The 18,667-nt window shown below is 42.4% G+C and overlaps 2 protein-coding genes across 2 annotated transcripts; one reads left to right on the forward strand and one right to left on the reverse strand.

Annotated features, from left to right (window-relative positions):
* Window positions 1–1,652: 1,652 nt before the first annotated feature.
* hsd20b2 (hydroxysteroid (20-beta) dehydrogenase 2) lies at window positions 1,653–6,993 on the forward strand. The gene is made up of 11 exons (XM_035179230.2): window positions 1,653–1,856; window positions 3,288–3,334; window positions 3,493–3,568; window positions 3,647–3,757; window positions 4,202–4,269; window positions 4,404–4,448; window positions 4,564–4,598; window positions 4,692–4,773; window positions 4,897–4,962; window positions 6,349–6,498; window positions 6,590–6,993. The coding sequence occupies exons 1-11, from the start codon at window positions 1,700–1,702 to the stop codon at window positions 6,725–6,727; spliced, it is 975 nt and encodes a 324-aa protein (XP_035035121.1). The 5' UTR covers window positions 1,653–1,699; the 3' UTR covers window positions 6,728–6,993.
* A 5-nt stretch (window positions 6,994–6,998) lies between these two features.
* Window positions 6,999–18,333, reverse strand: slc12a9 (solute carrier family 12 member 9). The gene is made up of 14 exons (XM_035179229.2): window positions 18,016–18,333; window positions 13,565–13,822; window positions 13,307–13,441; window positions 13,087–13,224; window positions 12,696–12,998; window positions 12,492–12,599; window positions 12,247–12,358; window positions 11,996–12,153; window positions 11,828–11,910; window positions 11,623–11,747; window positions 10,476–10,668; window positions 10,205–10,379; window positions 9,037–9,183; window positions 6,999–8,938 (listed from the first exon to the last, which is right to left on the reverse strand). Exons 2-14 carry the CDS (start codon window positions 13,782–13,784, stop codon window positions 8,097–8,099), a joined length of 2,739 nt encoding a protein of 912 aa, XP_035035120.2. The 5' UTR covers window positions 13,785–13,822; window positions 18,016–18,333; the 3' UTR covers window positions 6,999–8,096.
* Between the last annotated feature and the right edge of the window lie 334 nt (window positions 18,334–18,667).

An 18,667-nucleotide genomic window follows, 5' to 3' on the forward strand; every position in this document is an offset into this window, starting at 1 on the left:
GTGAACCACTCTGAGTGGAAGTCTTATCAGAACAATATAGTCAAATTTATAATCTTTTTGATGATACACAGCTCTTTCTCATCACTTGGATGAAGTGGCTGAATATGTCTGTGGAGCGGTAATATCTACACTATCACAAATATTATCCCTCGCACATTTAATCTGGAGCATGTTCAGGTTTATCCACGCACAGACGTTGATTCTGAGTGAATCTGTATGGGACGGTTTCTGTTGACATTAAAACGTGACAGATTGCCACTGCAGCAGCAGAGCCTTATCAGAAACACTGTCATGTTCGCAGCTACGTTACCGTTTTAATCTACATCGCAGCTCCTTCAGAAGTCATAGTTTTTGTTTTGAGTTTTGGTGATAAGATGATAAGTGTCGCCCGCGTAATGACGACAGGCCTTTTTACTGGATCAGCCTGTGGAAACGTCCTCACAGTGATGTCATCGGGGTTATGTCAGCTCGGGCTTTGACGTAACAAATGTATGTCAGGAAGTCTGTGTTAGGAATTGTTGCCATGAAATATATGGGAATTTATTGAATTTACTGAATAATGGGATGTTTTTTTTCTGATTATGTTTATCCAAACACATTAAGGGATATTGGAGCTCATACTCCTGACAGATATCACTCATTTGGTTGTTTCTTGAATTACAAAATATGTTATTAAATATCAAATGTTAATAGATTTTTTGTTTGACATTTTCTTTGTAATATCCTTTTTGTTGTTATCTTTAATGTATGCATATTATTGCAATTTGATGTCTTCCATTGATTTAAAGATGTTATTCTCACGATGTCATGCTACCAGAGAACCATGTGGTTGCGATCTGTTAGGTAGGTACATGTTGTGTAGTGTTGTGTGCATTCCCTGGCTTGAGTCTGTCTGTTTGTCATACTCATGTTCCTTCCTGCCACAGCCTCCATTAAGAGATTATTAACAATATTGACAAAACATGCAGGGAAAAGTGTTTGCTGTATTTGACAAAGGCGTCACCTGTTTGACTTTATCAGCAGCAGTTAACGCTGTTTATCCCAAAAAAAATGGGAGCTTTATTTGTAATAGCTTGAAGGTACATTTCTCTTTGCTTTTTTGTCAAGTCAGCCTCGTTAACACTTGTTCACAGGGGATTTTAATATTGTATTAATGCTTGTGTTGGTAGTGTCTCTAGTACAGTATATATTTGTTGACCTAAGAATTATTGATGTGTGTTGATATAACTGTTTTCAATAAATTATATTTGTAATCAAAGAGCCAGTGTTTTATTTGTGCATGTGTGTGTGAATACAGCTGGATTGTGACAGTCAGTGCTCGGATTCAAACCTTCACTGGTCATTTTATATAATTAATTGCAGATTGATATTGTTAATTGAACTTGTAAAATTGAGACAGATTTCTACAGTTAGATTGTTGGTCCCTCACACCAGGGGGGCGCCCCATCATTATACATTTTGATTTAATAATATTATTCATATTGATAATCATAATTTGATGATTATTTATAACTAAACAATTTACTTCCTGAATTTGAACCTGCAGGGAATTTGAAAAGTCCAGGAGCATTGTTTTTACTTGTTTAGCAGCTTCTCCCTCATGACACACAGTGAGGGGTGGAGCAGCGTGGGAGGAGCCCTCTGTGATACAGTACATACAAAAGTGCTACAAGGGAACTGTCAGGATCTGTGCTGCAGAATGTCAGTTTCAATCAGTGAAGTACTGACCATCATTGGAGGCCTCACGGTCGTTTTCCACCTGCTGAGACTGACCTGGAAATGCTGGTGTGGATTCAGAGAGTTTGTTCTGGCAGAGGTTTGGCACATGGATTTAAGGACATATGGGCAATGGGCAGGTAAAGTCAAATAAAATATACTTAATGACAGGTTGCTTTAATAGCAAAACAAAAAATGAACAGCATATATCACTGTATGTGTGTGAATGAGAAAAAGCTGCCAGTGCCATATGTTGACAGTGTAGTTCATATGACCGTCTGTTGTGGAAAAGATCGTAAGTGAACAATCAAAAGGCGTCAGGAAACTGAAGTGTGGGAATATTTACGTTCTCTTTCCACACCCATCTGCAGCAGCACAAAGCAGGCTTCCTCTCTGTGAGGCCTGTTTGATAAGGGATGTGATAAGAAGTTCATACTGTATACTTAACGGGACTCATGCGTCTCACTGGCTGCAAACATTCAAAACCTTTGAGTCAGTTTTCCATCTTCATTTTCTGTTCAAAGTTTCCCTGCAAGAAGAAGAACACTTATCAAGCAGCAGCAGTGTTTTCCTGTCAATGTAAAAAGATTCACAGATTATTTGTCTTAAATGTTGAATCTGCATTGCAGGATTTAACACCCAATAACCAACATGCACAAACGTTACTTTCTTCATGAATTCACTGGCTAAATATATGTCCACATGGTAACTTTGACATCAAAATTAGCTACTTGACTAATTGGCAAATATCTTTAAAATTCTACCTAGCTGCTTAAATCAGTCCATTGTAACGTGCACATATTCAGTGACGCAAACAAAACTGTTTCAGTTTTTATTGATTCATGGATTTAAAAAAGTGTCTTACCAAAAATATCTAAAAGGTTGCCATGGCTGCAGAAAAGAACGTATCCCAACCTCACATTTGCAGTTTAGCTCCTCTCAGAATGCAGTAAATAATGTATGACACCAGTTACTCTGCAGTTACAGTAAGTGCTGTATTTTAGGAATACATTATTGCACTAAAAGATTAATACTAATTTCACAGATTTGCTTTTGCTTGAACAGCAAAGCTCCATTTATAAACAACATGTTCTGCTCTGTGCAATCATCACAGTGTTTTGCCACTTATCACATGTTTCCTCAAGAAAAAAGATAACATGTCCTGAAAGAGGAGAACAAAAAACCCAGGTTTTCTGGAGTTCAGTTTCTGTGTGACCAGGATCTTGTTCACAAATAGCAGCAGGCAGTAAGAAACACGGGGATCAGGTGCTTCCCATTTCTTTCCTCTTCCCCTCTCTGTTGTCTTACAGCTTATTTCCCTCGAAAACAGGAGAGCGACCATTGTTTTTACCTTCCCACTTGGACGGATGAGTGACCCAGTTTACGATCTCTCTATGGGCGACTGTTAGCTTCATTTCAACGTTCTGAATAGAACAGCAGGGTTTTAGGAATAAAGACAGATTTTTAGAAGAGTTTGATAAATGAGTGTCAGCTTGTGGTCAGCGTGTCAGTTTTATTTATGTTTTAATAATCCTAATACGATATATATCTGTGCTTCCTTCCCTGTACAGTTGTCACCGGTGCTACATCGGGCATTGGTAAAGCCTACGCCTGTGAGGTGAGTCTGCAGATTCATTCTACAACCATTTATCACCATTTGTTTGGGAAGGGCGCAGATTTAAAGTTCAACAGTACCGCTGTCTAGAAGGAGTGTCACTGTTTTGTTTGTTGGTAAAAAGAGCGATTAAACCTGTCGGTCTGCATGTCTCCTTGTAGCTGGCATGTAGAGGCCTGGATATCGTCCTGGTGAGCAGATCTGATGATAAACTGCGAATAGTTGCCAAAGAAATAGGTGAGATAAGTGCAAATAGTACTGCATGTTCTACTGATGTTTTCGCAAAAACACGTTTTACCCCTTTATCACCTTCAGAGCATCAGTACGGACGAAAGACCCACACGATCAGAGCGGACTTCACAGACGGCCACAGCATCTACCCTGCCATCGCTGAGGGACTGCAAGGCCTGGAGATTGGAATTCTGGGTAATAGGACAAACGATTTTAGAGCAGAGGACAAACAACAGGATGTTATCGCCTCACAAGACAAGATAAAAATACATTTATGTTACGCAACACTGCAAGAAAGGATTTTTTTTTTTATATTTTCAATATTTACTTAAATGGTTTCTTTCCTGAAACATACCACATCCTTCCATCAAGCTGCATTGAAATCCATCCAGTTGTTACATGCAGTCTTGCTCACAAAGACAGAGTAGGACAGTGGTAATATTATTCAGATTGACTAATAGTTCACTAACTCAAGGTTAAGAAATGTTTTGTACCACAAAAGGTTCACCATCTTATCGTGAGACTGTTGGGTCATTTTAGTATTGTAAGAGACAAATCATTTCTTCACAATTTAATTTATTCATTTAAGACAAATACTTATTAACAGAGGTTCCTTTTTTGTCTTTGTAACCCCCACAGTCAACAATGTAGGAATGTCCTATTCTGATAAATTTGCCGTTTTCCTGGATGTACAAGATCCTGAACGGGTAAGTTTGTTGTTATAAATGCAAATCTCCTGAGCAAAATGCACTGCATGTTTTATTTTGACTCACTCAGGCCGTGAGGAAATGTCACGTTGGCCTAATTTACATAGTTTTCCTTGTGCTTTTATTTCAAACAGAAAATCACTGAGGTTATCAACTGTAACGTGCTGTCTGTCCCTCAGGTAAGATAAACAGTAAATGAGTGTGGGCTTTGTGTTTATGTGTGTTGATTCCACTGTTTTGTCAACCACTACAGCTGTAAAAAAAAAGATGCTAATTTACATTATTTTACCTCAGATGACCAGAATGGTACTTCCAGACATGATCAAAAGGTATTGTCTTAAATATTCACACTATCACAGTGGGTATGACATGATGAGAGAATAAAATAAGTCATTGGTTGTTTGTCTTCCCCTCCGATACAGAGGCAAGGGGCTCATCATCAATATTTCCTCTGAGATCAGCGTCCGTCCGCAGCCTTTTTTGTCACTTTACTCCGCCACCAAGGTAGAGTAGCTTCTCCTCCACATTCAAAACACACCCTGATCAGATCACATATTCACTCATTAGCACAAACACGCTCCCCAATGCTCTGCTGGCTTGTAACCGTGATTTTCCTTTTTATTCCAGATTTTTGTAACGTATTTCTCTCAGTGTCTGAACACTGAGTACAAGGGAAAGGGAATTACTGTGCAGGTAAAGTATGCAACACAAGCTGAGTCCAGAGACTATCACTCCTGTTTAGAATGGAGGTCATTTGTGGTTCATTGACAAACATTTCCAAAGCCACACAGTACTGCTGAACCAAGTCATTTAAATTGTATTAAAATACACATGAATATAAAAATATGATATATATAAATAAGCCCCTTTTATGCCAGTTTCAGCACAGCACCCCCTATATGATTTATACTGTTCGAAAGTTCATTAACTTTGAAGCATTTCCTGATGTTGAACAACACATTTCTTGGGTTGATTCTGCTTACTATGTTAAAATATAAAAACAGGTTATTTCCTGCAATCATAATGTACTGGAATACAAACAGGTAGCTGCAAATGAAAACTAGATTGGCCTGTATGTGCCTATTATTCTCATCAAGATCCATGAATTATTCTCTGGGAAAATGTTGAAAATGTTGAAAAACACACCCCCTGATCCTCCCCCTGATCCGCACCAAAATTGAACGGGTTCTTTCCCGACCCGTACACACTCCATTCAGTTGTTTCATGTAATTTCTCACAAACTAACGAACCAACCAACAAACAAACGTAAAGTAGGACAGAGGTAATCATAGGTTAAGAAATGTATTATATCACAAAAAATGGATTTAAAACAAGAGAAGTGACTTGTTGCAAAGATTCTCTAGTACTAGTATCCAGAATAGATCAAAGAAAGAATCATGCAGATACTTTGAAAATGTTGCCAGTGATTGTTTTTTAAACCGGTTTTATAGTAAGTGAGGGATTTAAGACTCAAGAATACACACAAGTGGCTTGATAAGACTGGGATTACTTCACCTCCCCTTGGCATTTCTATGTGGTGTGGACGTCTCTCACTTTACATTTGAAAAGCCAACTCATCAGTGCACTCTGCTGGACAAACCATGTGATAGAGACACTGTTTCTGAGGCCCCACATGTCAAACATATCTCTGGGCTTTTCTCTCCTGAAATTCCTGCGGCAAACATCGGTCTAGAATCAGCTCAGCTCCAGTCTTAATGGTGTTGTTTAGTTTTAAAATACTAGATATGCCACAGTTGTGGGGAGAGAGGTAATTATTTCACTTTAAGTTTTAAAGACATAACGTGTGACTGTTGAGTTTTACTGGAGCTGCTGTGTTTGCAGAGTCTTTTCATTTGATGAACAAACATGCAGCTTCTAATTTTAACCTTTGCCCCCTGCGGCTCCCCTTGGCTTTTCCTTTTTTTATTTGCATGTGAAGCTGCCTCAGTCAAACTCCCTGTGCTTTGGATATTTCTGCACTGGACTAAATGTTGTTCAGTCTCATTGGTGTTTTTGATCAAAAGTTTCATTGTATCAAGGGACGTTCAGCCCATGTAACAAAAATGAATGTTTCCCCAGTGTGTGGCCCCCTTCTTTGTGTCCACCAACATGACGCACAACATTAAATCCAACTGCTTTGTGAAAAGTGCTTCAGGGTTTGCACATGAAGCTTTGAACACCGTGGGTCACTCCAGCTACACCAGTGGATGTCTGTCCCACGCACTGCAGGTCAGAGGGATGAGCGACTTGTGATCACTTACAAATTGTCAGCTGCTGCGACACCTTAACGTCTCACCGCCTCTTTCCTCTCCTCCGACAGAACGTGGCTCTCACAGTTCTCCTGCCGGACTGGTTGCGTATGTCACAATTCCTTGCCAGGAAACTCCAACGCTGGTCGGAGTCTGTAGAGAGAAGAGCGAGTGAGGAAGAGGAGAAACTCAGAGAGAAGGAAGAGTAATCGTCTTCCTGCATCTGCACAGAAGATGAAGTCCACTGAATGATTACTAATATGAATATATACAGTATGCATTACTGTAGGTCAGATACCTAAAATGTGTATAATATCATAGCATGGTAAATACATCATTTTTTTACATTCATGTATGCTTAATTATTGCATTAAGGTTTTAATTATCTGTACATATTTAATTATCCATGTTCAACAGCCTTAATCCACTGTATTTTTGTACTGTACAGATTATTAAACTTGACAAATTCCACAGACACAATTTGTTTGTATCGCAGTTAAGCAATGTTTTAAACATATAATCTGGAACAACTTTACAGTTACAAAGATAGTATCACGCAGTACATTTGGCATATATTTACTCCACAGGATCATTAGTATCTAAATCCATTAGTAAACAAGTGACGCTCCTATAAGGCTTTCTCGTCAATGACTGACGTCTCAAGGTTCACAACTTGAGATGGAATCTCTGAAATGGCAAACCCAAGATGCTTTTGAGCAACTTTCCCTGTTCCCTGCATCGTTCAAGGTCCAAGGTTCAAGATCCATGCAGTGTTGAACACTATGACACAAAAAACATGAGAAAAGTGCAGTAACATTTCATTCTGTATATAGTTCATATGGTTATAAGCTGAAGAATGTGAGAAGTTTAATCTGGACCAGGTCTAAATTGTCATGACTGAAGCTCCTAATTATTATTTTAGTACCTTCAACATGACCATCAGTGTAACCCTTCTGGTGTATATTTGCATTGTGAAGCACAAATTCTGATATTACTTAAGTTAGCACATAAAATAGCAACATTCATCGTCATGATGAAGTCAACTGTACACAACAGGTCCCTTTGTGAAGACGAGTGAAACACGTTCAGCAGCAGAAGCAGCGTGTTGAAGTTTGTGAACAGAGTACAAGCATCAGAACGCCGTTCAGCACAGAAACAAAAAGACTCTAGACGACTTGGCCGGAATGTTAGAATAAAGGAAGAAAAAAAAAAATCTATAAAAGAACAATTACTATAAATTAATAAGAAAAATATTTTAAAGCTGAATCGCATAGATTTAAATGGTAAATTACAAAACACAACTTATTTAGAATTTCATCCCTGAAATCACATATAGACTTTTTTTATATTCAGTCTCTGAGAGAAACCCGTATTGCTCAAAACAAAGTGTGTTTTTGTTCTCAAGAGACTTTGACACATATTTATCTGCCGTATGCGAGAGGACAGGCCCAAAGCTAATGTAACGAGCTAATGTAACGAGAGCTTATATATATAGCATTTCTTGGCTCAAGCCAGTTCAAGTACGTGAGAATTAGGACATTTTCCTAGAACGTGAACAATACACCTGACTGCACGTGCTCAGAGATCAGTGTATGTGACCGGGGTGATGCCGTGAATCAGGAGCGTTGGCCCTAAACCATTGGTCACTGCCTCCAGCTGAGCCACATACTGCTGTGACTGGCTGCGATAAGCAGGAGGTCGAGGTAAATACAGGAAGCGAACAGCTGCCTGCGAGCTGTGCTCCATTATCATACAGTTCACTGATGACAGGAAGCCCTCAGAGAGAGCTTGCGTCTGCTCTGTGGAACACTCCATGTCGGGCTGAGTGTGGTGCTGCACCACAGAGTCCCACGGCACAATCTTTATGGACGCCCTGATCCGCAGCTTCCTCAGCAGCTCTCGAAACGTCTCTTCGTTCACCACCCAGCCCTGGTCGCTGGACTCCGTCTCTACGTTCAGGAAGATTCTCATCCTCGCGTGGCGCCACTTGCTGGACATGTTGAGCACGCAGGCCATCTGCAGCAGAAACAGGCTGCACACGTCCTCGTAATCTCGGCTTCCAGGCTGGAGCAGGTTGAGAGGCCACACGTCTATTGTCCGCTCTGATCCGTCGACCTTGCTATCTTTATCCTCTCCTTCTAACTGGAAGAAATAACGGCCGAGGCACACGTTCTTGTTCATTTTAATGGCGTCAGAAATGATCCCGACGTACTCTTCTGGTGACAGCCAGCGTGGGCTCTCAACGTGTCGGACTGGGGGGAAATGAGCCTGCAGCGAAGGCAGGTCAACGCCGAAATTATATTCTCCGTCTTTACTCCGTCCTACTGATGAGTCGCAGAATGCAGGATCTTGTAGAAAGAAGTCTTCAGGAGTGCAGCTGTCATAGAAACCCAAAATCAGCATGTTGGGCTTCATGCCGCCTTGTTGGGAGAAACAGAAGAGCAGAGAGCACGAGAGTCACAGAGTGCAGGTTAAGCATAACTGAATGTGGGCATGATGGGAGTTAATCAGAGCTTACCTAAACCTGTGATGCGCAGCAGATGCTGGGTTCCCTGTCTGACGGAGGGAGACAGCGTCAGATCTACGAACGCCTTCACCCCGAGTTTATCAACGAGGCTCAACCAGAAGTTATACTGCTGCTGGACCGGGTCTGACGGCAGCGAGTCTACAACACAGACAGGCCCGGAGTAAATATACTGTATGGGTTTGAATAATACTAATGCTTCAGGGTTTAAAAACCCCAGCAGTCCTCTTGAAATCAATCAAGCTGCACCAAATTTAAAACACCTAAAGAAATCAGTACCCTGTTTGATCTATTTAATCAAGATCCATAAATTATTCCCCTGCAAAATTCCTGGATCTGCAACAATATTTAACGAGTTCTTTCCTGACCCATCCTGCATCCTTCCACCTAGTTGTATGGAAATCCGTTCGGTAGTAATATTGCTTACAGACAGAGAGGGGTGAATACATAACCTCCTTGGAGGAGGTCACAACTCCTCACAGTTCAGTGTCAGAAAATATGCAAGCAAATTATGTTACATCTAGACATCGCAGTGTCCTCTAATGGACACCAGAGGGCAGAGAGGCAATCTGTGAGTTGGTGCACGAGTGATGGAATATGTCGGCAAGTTTCTCCATGAATCCTTGAGGTGCATCCCGTCAAATAAAATAAATTTGTTTCTCACAGTTTGGTAAAGATATTGTAATTTTAAAGAGGAAGCAAGGAGCTAGAGATTAGACTGATTTCAGACAAGGCTTCCTGAGACACTCTGGTCTGATGCCACTGCGGTGTGGAGAGAAAATACTCTCATTAATAATGCAGGAGAAGCAGCAGGTGGAAAGTGAAAGCCCACGACTTGGCTTATCTTGATCATCTGCTCTCAGACTGAACGATAAAAATAAACCTCACATGATGCCGGGCTGATTCCATACATCAGTGACAGGCTTCCACACGCAGGAGACGGCCAAAAGAGGAGTTTCAATTTTAAAAAACAACCATTTCAGTCGGGTGAAGAAGCGAAAGAAAACAATGACAGTGATCAGATTGTGTCTGCAGTGAATAAACCTGAGCCGGTTGAAATAGTGGGGAAGGGAGACACAGCGAGAAAATGATTCTGAGATAAAATATAATTGAATACTGTCGGCTGCAGATGGCCAGCATCGACCATCAGCACAGCAATTACCCAGATCCCCCAGCTGCACGTGGCCCAGCACATACAGCCCTCCCTTCTTCAGCTGGTTAACGAACAGGATGAGCTGACAGGAAGAGCGAGGGTTGGCCACCATCAGCAGCACCTGCGGCCGCCAGAACTTCACGTGGTCCTTTCTCACGTCGAGCATCAACAGATACTTGCGCACCTGAAAGAGAGAAAGACAGCACCGTCGATGAGCTGCATCACATGTCTGATGAGTGCATGTGTGTGCGTGTGTGCGTGCGTGCGTGCGTGCAGGTACCTGATGGAAAATGAGAGCCTGGCTGATGTAGCCCCAGCTGCTGGTGGGCGACCTGTAGTGGAGGAAGAGGAGCAGCAGGAGCAGGAGGACGATGCTGCCTGAGGAGTAGACGGGGTTAATGACGAACATCATGACCAAACAGCTCACAATGCCCAGCAGGCAGGTGTGCCACGAGAAGAGCTGGAAGGTCGGTCTGTCAAACACACAGAGACAAAAGAAAAAACTGAAGCCGCTGAACATGAGAAAAGCAGAAGTGATGAAGAGCAATAAAAATGACTAACTTTCCCAGAATCCAGCAGGGCGGTTATCTATATGATGTTGTGGACTGGTGCTAATATTTCTGGCACTCTGATGTTGCTTTTATGCACTCACTAAGAAAATACACATTTAGCTATCTTACATTTTTAGCTCTTCTACTATAACTGTCACTTAATGTGTCACTTCTCCCCCACCGCTGAGCATTGGCCTCATAAGTCATAAGGCCATTTGAAACACTAGATGGCGTTACGAGACACTTTCAACCCATAAAATGTCAATTTTTTAAAATACATTTAGTAGAAAATATGATATTAAAACCCCCATTTATGTAATTAATCACAGTGCAGAATCAATAATAACTCAATAAGGATACAATGAATAGGCAAGAGGAACTTCAGCATTGAAATCGTAAAACATGTTTTTCTCAGCGAGGGTAATTATGGGTAATCACTACAGATACCAGTGGCGGGATGTAACAAAGTAGGTTTACGTTTTGTAGATCAGCAAATATACTGTTTTTTTATATTCATTTTTTAAAAAAGTAATCAATAACAACGGGGAATTGGTCCACTGATCCAATCAGAGTGGGCGGATAACTTACTAAAGTAGAAAAGTTGATTTGGTACTTTTACTTGAGTACGTTTTTTGTCTGTTGTTTATACTTTTACTTAAGTGAAATATTTGGAGTGCTTCCTCCATCACTGATGTATACAGTGGATATTTTGATGAATTTCTGCTGCATCATTTTAATCAAAAATCTGACTGTGTAGTTGGATTCAGTTACAGGCTGCTGAAAATGTTGTATCCTATTCCTACTTGTCACTGATGCAGCGCTGTAAAGAACGATTAAAAATGTTTTTCCCTTTGAGAGTGACTGATCTGTTATTACCTAAAATTTGGTGCGGACGCCCACTCCAGGGCCAGACAGGCCAGGTCAACTGCAGCGAAGGCCAGCAAGTAGAAAACAGTCACCAAACTTGCCACATTATTGAGCTGACCTGCAAACACGACACACTGACACACAAACACAAACCACAGGTCAGGACACCAGTGTGTTGTTCTGAAAGCAAGACGACAGCAGAACATCCGCTCACCTGGGCCAGACCCCACGTGTATAGCACTGCCACCCATGGATTCCCCGAGGCCGAAGTGACGGCTGCTGGGGCTAATGGAAGACCTGCGTGGAGAACAACAGTCTCTTAGAAAACGACTCAGTACGCAACGAAGGCACCGATATGGTGGGTAAAGGATTCATGCCTTACCAAAGAGTTGATCCTGGGCGAGAGCATGGAGGATACGAGATGCACCAATCATAGAGCACATTGCAGCTGACAGAGAGGCGCAGTAGATCCCGATAGTTACAAGTGGTGGCCAGAGGTTTATGCGCTGGAAGAACCCATAATCCTGAATCAACAGGGTCCTAAAGACAAAAGATAATTACAGCAATTCATTATGTTTTTTTGAATCTCTCTTTACACATTATTTGACAACACTAGTATGAGTTCTTTCAGACCTGTCACAGGTGGCGCTGACCAGGATGAAGAGGAGGACGTAGACGGTGAACGTGTAAAAAACAGCGACGATGGTGCCTCTAGGGATGGAAACACTCGGAGCCTTGAGCTCCCCTGTGGAAAGATTTGGACAAAGAGCCAACGTCATTTACTGAATGTGGTGACTCTCACCTCATCTCTTTCTTAATATTACCCCGAATAATGACATGTAGTAATATATACTATACTATGACAAACAAGCGCTAACCTGACATGTTGGCTCCGGCCATGATCCCGGTGCAGCTGGTGAACATGACGGCAAACACGGTGGCAAAAGACATGACGGAGTTGGTGCTGTAGTCCAAAGAGTAACCAGCTACAGAGAAAAATGAGACACAAAATCAGATCCTTTATTTGAGCTACAAATCACATCTGGATTTAATCTTGATTAGACTCACAAATTAACACTTACAGCCAAGGTTGTGCCTCAGCGTGGTCGCACTGAAGCCTGTGTAGCTGGCGTTGTAGCGAAGCGTCTGGTTGCCGGGTCCCCGGTGGGTGATGATGAAGTCCCGAGGCTTGACCGCCACGGAACTGATGAAGATGGACAGCAGGGACACGGTGACCACCAGCAGGATGGCGAAGGCGGTGCGGCAGTAGATGTTGGCGCCCACCAGACACACGAGCAGACACAGCAGGAGGATCACGGAGGAGTAAAGCACCGTGTACCAGTAACCCTGAGGGAGCACTCGGATCCCCTCGGACACAGACGCTTCTAAAAGAGAGGAAAACAGAGAGAAGAGAGGTGAAAACCCGGAAACATGACATGGGGGTTTAGAAAGAGAAAGAAAAGAAAAACTTACCCGGATCTGCACCGAATAAGTCAAGTATGGCCTCCACGAGGCCGAGAACATACTCTCCACTTGCACACACTTTGGCCAGGAAGAACATCAAACCAATGCTTCCTCCAAACTCCGGGCCCAGAGAGCGACTGATCATGTCTGATCACATTGTGTTAAGGTTGGTAAGTAACTGCGGCTGAGGTCAGGGAACACATGAAGAAAGCTCGTTGGGTAAGGATACAGTAGGCTCCACCGCCTTGTATTGCACCATTGGTGGAAATGGCACAGATGGACAGTATTGTCAGAGAGATGATGGTGTAGGCTACAAGAACCATCAGGAGACCCTGTAACAGCCCCGCATGACCAACCACAAACCCTGGAAGAGAGATGGTGTCAGTGTTGGTCAGTGCCGCACAATGACGCAGTGTTCAACTGGAGGTAATTCATACAAAACGTACAGCTTCTCGTGTTCTGATCTCCTCACAAACATGTCGCTCACCTGTTCGCAGAAACAACACAATGCTGAACATGGACAGGATGGTCGGCACCATCACCCCGAAGAAAGTGTTCAGTTGTCGGGGGTCTTTCGTTGGAGTCTCCAAGCCGGACTCTGGGGTGGCGTCTGGCGAATCGTCGCATGTCACCGCGCCGCATGTCACCGCGGTTACAGACAGGCCGCACACCCCCGAGGGGATCAGAGGGGTGCGTTCGTTTGACATGGCTGCTGGGGGGGGGGCTTCAGATTAGTCCTCTTGCTCTGTGAAAAACATCAGGGAGGACAGGTTTCCATTAGAGTGAAATAATATTACAGAATTTGAGCTGATTCTGATACAAGTCGTGGCCAAATGTGACATATGGTCACAGTCTTCCTTCATGTTCATGAATTATGTTGTTTAATATGGCAAGAACACCATAATACATTATGTGACGTTGACCTTTGACCTTTTGGAAGAAAACAGAAACAACGGAGCTTAACAAAGTCGAATCAGTGTTATTAATATATTCCTGTGGACAGTGGAGCTTCTGTTCCTCTGCTAGTTCACTATAAACTCACTGGTTTCGCAGATGTTGAGCTTCAGGTGATTGTCGCTGCTGCACCATGTGATGAATTTCTCTATCAGTCCTCTGTGCTCCTCAGTAAAAATAGTCTCCAAGTGAAGACGGCAAGTTTTTCACTGAAAAGATTCAGTGGAATCCCGATCAAATAAATGTCTACACTTAATAGAGTTTATTTTATTTATTCAATGAAGTCTTTAATACATATATTATATGGACAGACCTTAGACTGTATATAAAGATGGACGACTTAGCAGCTCCCCAAGGGTGAAGCTTTCTCGACCCCACCCCCCACCCCCTGTGGCTGACTACAGTAAAGGTCATAAACCCCGCCTCCTCCACACCATAATCGCTACTTCCCAGACTCCAAACCACGTCATCAGCAAAATAAAGCAGTATCTGGGATATTTTGGCTTAATTTCTGGACAGTCCCCTTTTATATACAGTCCATTGTGTTCGCATGAAACATTTCCCAATACATTAGGGACACGGTCAAGCAGAATATCATATTGGCTCTATATCATACTTTTATAATTATATACCACATTTGTTTTCTTGACGTATTTTCAAAAATAAATGCCACACACACACACACACACACACACACACACACACACACACACACACACACACACACACACACACACACACACACACACACACACACACACACACACACACACACACACACACACACACACACACACACACACACACACACACAGTAACATCTAACACAGTGATGCTCTTGCCCTCTTCGGTGCTTCCTGAAAATGACGAACGACAGTAGCACATGTCCTATATTCCATCGGCACCACTCCTATCCTTAAATAAACATTAAGTGTTTACTTTAGAGGGTTGAGAAAGCAGCTGAGAATATTAAAAATCTAAAAAGGTCAATCTGAAAATATTTTGGGCTTTTTGAGAGACAGGAAATGTGTTTTATATTCATACATATGATTCAGTGGCTCAACACAAACATAGGAATTAAAATGCAAACAGGTTCACCAGCACTCATGTGTCACTGACCTGTCGTCTTACTTTACCCCAGTGAATCACTTCTCTGCTAATACAACATGCAGCAAAGATCAAACACTGGGAAACCACGAGGTAGAGTCTGTGAGGAACTTTAACGACTGTAGCCTCCTTAATGAAAGCTCCCACTCGCACCTCAGCTCGGTATTTGCAGTCAGCTGATTCACACCTGCTTGTCTGAGCTGAGCGGTAGCCCCCCGTCCTCTGCTTGTTTTCTTTATCTCTGACGCCAGCGTACACCTTTGCCATCTGAAAACGCTGCCAGAATTTCCGTAACACCATGAAACCTTCTCTGTTAAACATTGGTCCTGATCTAAGGTCCTGATAAATCACACGATGGCAAATGTAAACTAGGCCAGAAGTTTTACACAACAAAACATGACTGGACACGCAAGACACACAGGCTTAGATCATGGAAATCACACCCTGCAACTGTTTTTCTACACTAGATTTTGAATTGGTTTCACCAGTTGAACTGAAACTAAACAATCCACCAAGGAGGTTGTATTTACATCAGCGTTTATTAGCAGGATAACACAAAAACTACTGGATGGATGACAACTACACTGGGTGGAGGGATGCGGAATGGGTAAGGGGGAGAACCCATTGAATTCTTGTGTGGATCCGGATCAAAGGGTGGATCCAGGAATTGTTTATTACTTTCTTTAAGAATTGTGAGAGTTTTTCAACATTATCATTACTTTCTCAGAGACTAATTCCTGGATCTTAATGGAAAAAAACAGCCATTTTAAGGGGAATGATATTTATGAGTGTGTACACTTTGGTGCAGATCCAAATTAAAATGTGGATCTAGTGAATTTACATGTGGTTTCATAAGAGAATGTCTGCACAATCTGGTCCGGACATTTCCCAAAGTTTGCCTTTTACAAATGAAGAACGCAATTTTTTTGGGTCAGAAGTGTTTACAAGAAAATGTCCAGAACATTCAGGTGAGGGGTGGCACAGCCTGCAGGAGGCGGCAGGACATGACGTATCAAATCTCCTGCAGAATTTGTGTTTTTGTTTACTACACATTTCCAAGTTGACATCTTTGTCAGTGTCTTCTACGTGAGTGGAACCTGCTTTTCATTGTAAGATATTCATATTGTTAATACAAATTATACAATATCAATATCCTGCCGTACTCCTACACGGACTGACTCGGACATTATCTGGAGTTTATTCTTGGGGACTGGCAGCACAAACTCCAGAGAAGGTTTGCAGCGACTTGACTCAAAGACATTTGCGTTCTCTCTGGATCATTTCGGTAGAATATCTGGAGTTCTGCGTGTCTGAAAGCAGCTTTAGCGGATCGGCTACTTTTAATATAGTTGCACAATATTTACATTTAAAACTTGAGTCAAATACATGCGATGAGACAGACTCTCAACACCATCATGGTGAGATGACTCGTCAGCGGTTTAAACAAGGAAGTTGAATGGGCGATAAGAACCACACACATGCTGTACATGTACACATTAACCCCTACACACTGTTTGGCGATGTCATCGTTTAAGACATGTGACTAATGAAATGCATTGTCATTTGCTGATATACTTACAGGAAAGGCAAAATGCATTATTGGAAATGTTTTTATTTTGTTGTTAGCGCTCTTAGCATTAAAAAAACGTTTTTACAGTACAGCAGTGTTTCAGGAACTCAAATAACAATGGAGAAGATACAGACACAGACGATGTTTCTGCTGACCCACAGACCGAGGTTCAGATCGTAAGAGAAGTGTTTGAGGAGGAGGAGGAGGAAGAAGAAGGGGTTAGGTTTGTTGTTTGTTTGTTTTTAAATGGTCAAAGTTTAGGGAAAGGCGGTAAATTTACAAAGAAAGCAAAATGTTCAAGCTACCGTCTTCATGTCTCTCGCTGCAGCAGAAGCTGAGAAATACATTTTTTGGAAACCTTGGCAATGCTGTCAGCTCTTCAGAAATCGTTCACGTTTTAGGGGGTTGTTTTTTTTAGAGCACATTTTTATTCTGCACCTCAGGTCTTAATGGGTTCCCTTATTGTTTTTTTTAATGTAATTTAAATGATATTTCATTTCATTTTATTTGATTGAGAACTGAATTACCTTCAGTCTACATATACTGTAGGTTTTGCTCCTTTGGCAAATAAAACGACTGGCAGAAGAAGAAAAAGCAGACCGTCTGAGCCTCATAGGTAAAAACACAATTACGCAGCATGATGATGGAGCAGATGCGGCAATAAAAACTTGATGTCCTCTGAGGGGACGATGGTAAACACATGGATAAATAATGCAGCTACTCTGTTTTGCTTTGAAGTACATTTCTCGCTCACCTCAGATTAAAGTGATTCACTTTCATTTACTATTTCTTGATAATTATCTTTCTAACGCCTTTTGTTTTTAGGATGTTTAACAGATATACCATCTTAAATTCAGGCTGTATTTAATTCAGCCTGTTAGATGTAAAACTGAATAAAGTATTCATGGCTGAAAACAAACAGAGTACCAGGACCCAACGGGTGAGGCCCTGTGAGGGTCCCAGGGCCCTACTTTTGTTTCAACTTAAGTAAAACACGTCTCACGCATTCACGCCGCATGATGGTGGAGCAGATGCTTCATTAAAAAACTCCTGAGATCTAAAACACGTAGATCATTTTAGGGAAATGTCTGTTTTAGTTTCGTGACGTTTTGAGGTTCATGGGTTCAGGGTCAGGAAGTGGTGGTGGTGGCGCCGCCGCCGGCTCGTCCGGCTGTGATAAAGCAACGCACCCTCTGTATAGCCCTCCTGTGCAGCGTCATTCAGAATCGCGCTGGATTTCCACAGCGGGACGCGCCATGCGATGTTTTATTTATCTCCAATTAAAACACCGAGGAGTTTAAACTCACCTCTCCGGACGTCCTCCTGCACACTTCCTCCTCGCTTCCTGCTCGGTGCCGCCTTCTCTCCGGCTCCTTCTCCGCGGGTCTCCGCTGCCTGTCTCCCGGCTGAGGACGTCAGGGGGGGACGGGGACGGTCAGGTTTCGGGACCGGAGCGGGCCGGCGGACAGAGCCGAGCCGTGCCAACGCTTGGATGCTGGCGTGCAGGATGTGATGACGATCTGCCCAATAACAACACAGCAGCCATGACACGCCTGCTGCCTGTGTTATTTGTCCTGAGGTGTCACGGGGGAGCAGACACCGCCCATGTGACCGAGAGGAGGGAGGGCACATAAAACCAAACAAACCCAAACACGATCAGAGCAGGTAGTGCTCATCCAAACTAGCCACGCCCACTTTTTTTTTTACAGAGCAGTCAGACCTGCTTTCAAACTGTGATTTATAATAACGTCACTTCACTGAGGAGCATTATTCAGATGTGAGCTCAGCTGTTTGTACTGAGGGGGAGAAAAACTTGTGGATGTAATCACAAAGTTGTGATGTCCCCGGAACTGTAATGGCATTTCTCCACACCAGGGGTCGCTATTTTGACAAAGATGACGTCCGGGTTGAGGAAGAGGATCATTATTTAACAGCAGGAGTAACCTAATGCGTTTTCAT

Source organism: Hippoglossus stenolepis, chromosome 15 (assembly GCF_022539355.2).
Source record: "Hippoglossus stenolepis isolate QCI-W04-F060 chromosome 15, HSTE1.2, whole genome shotgun sequence".
NCBI classification, from domain to species: domain Eukaryota; kingdom Metazoa; phylum Chordata; class Actinopteri; order Pleuronectiformes; family Pleuronectidae; genus Hippoglossus; species Hippoglossus stenolepis.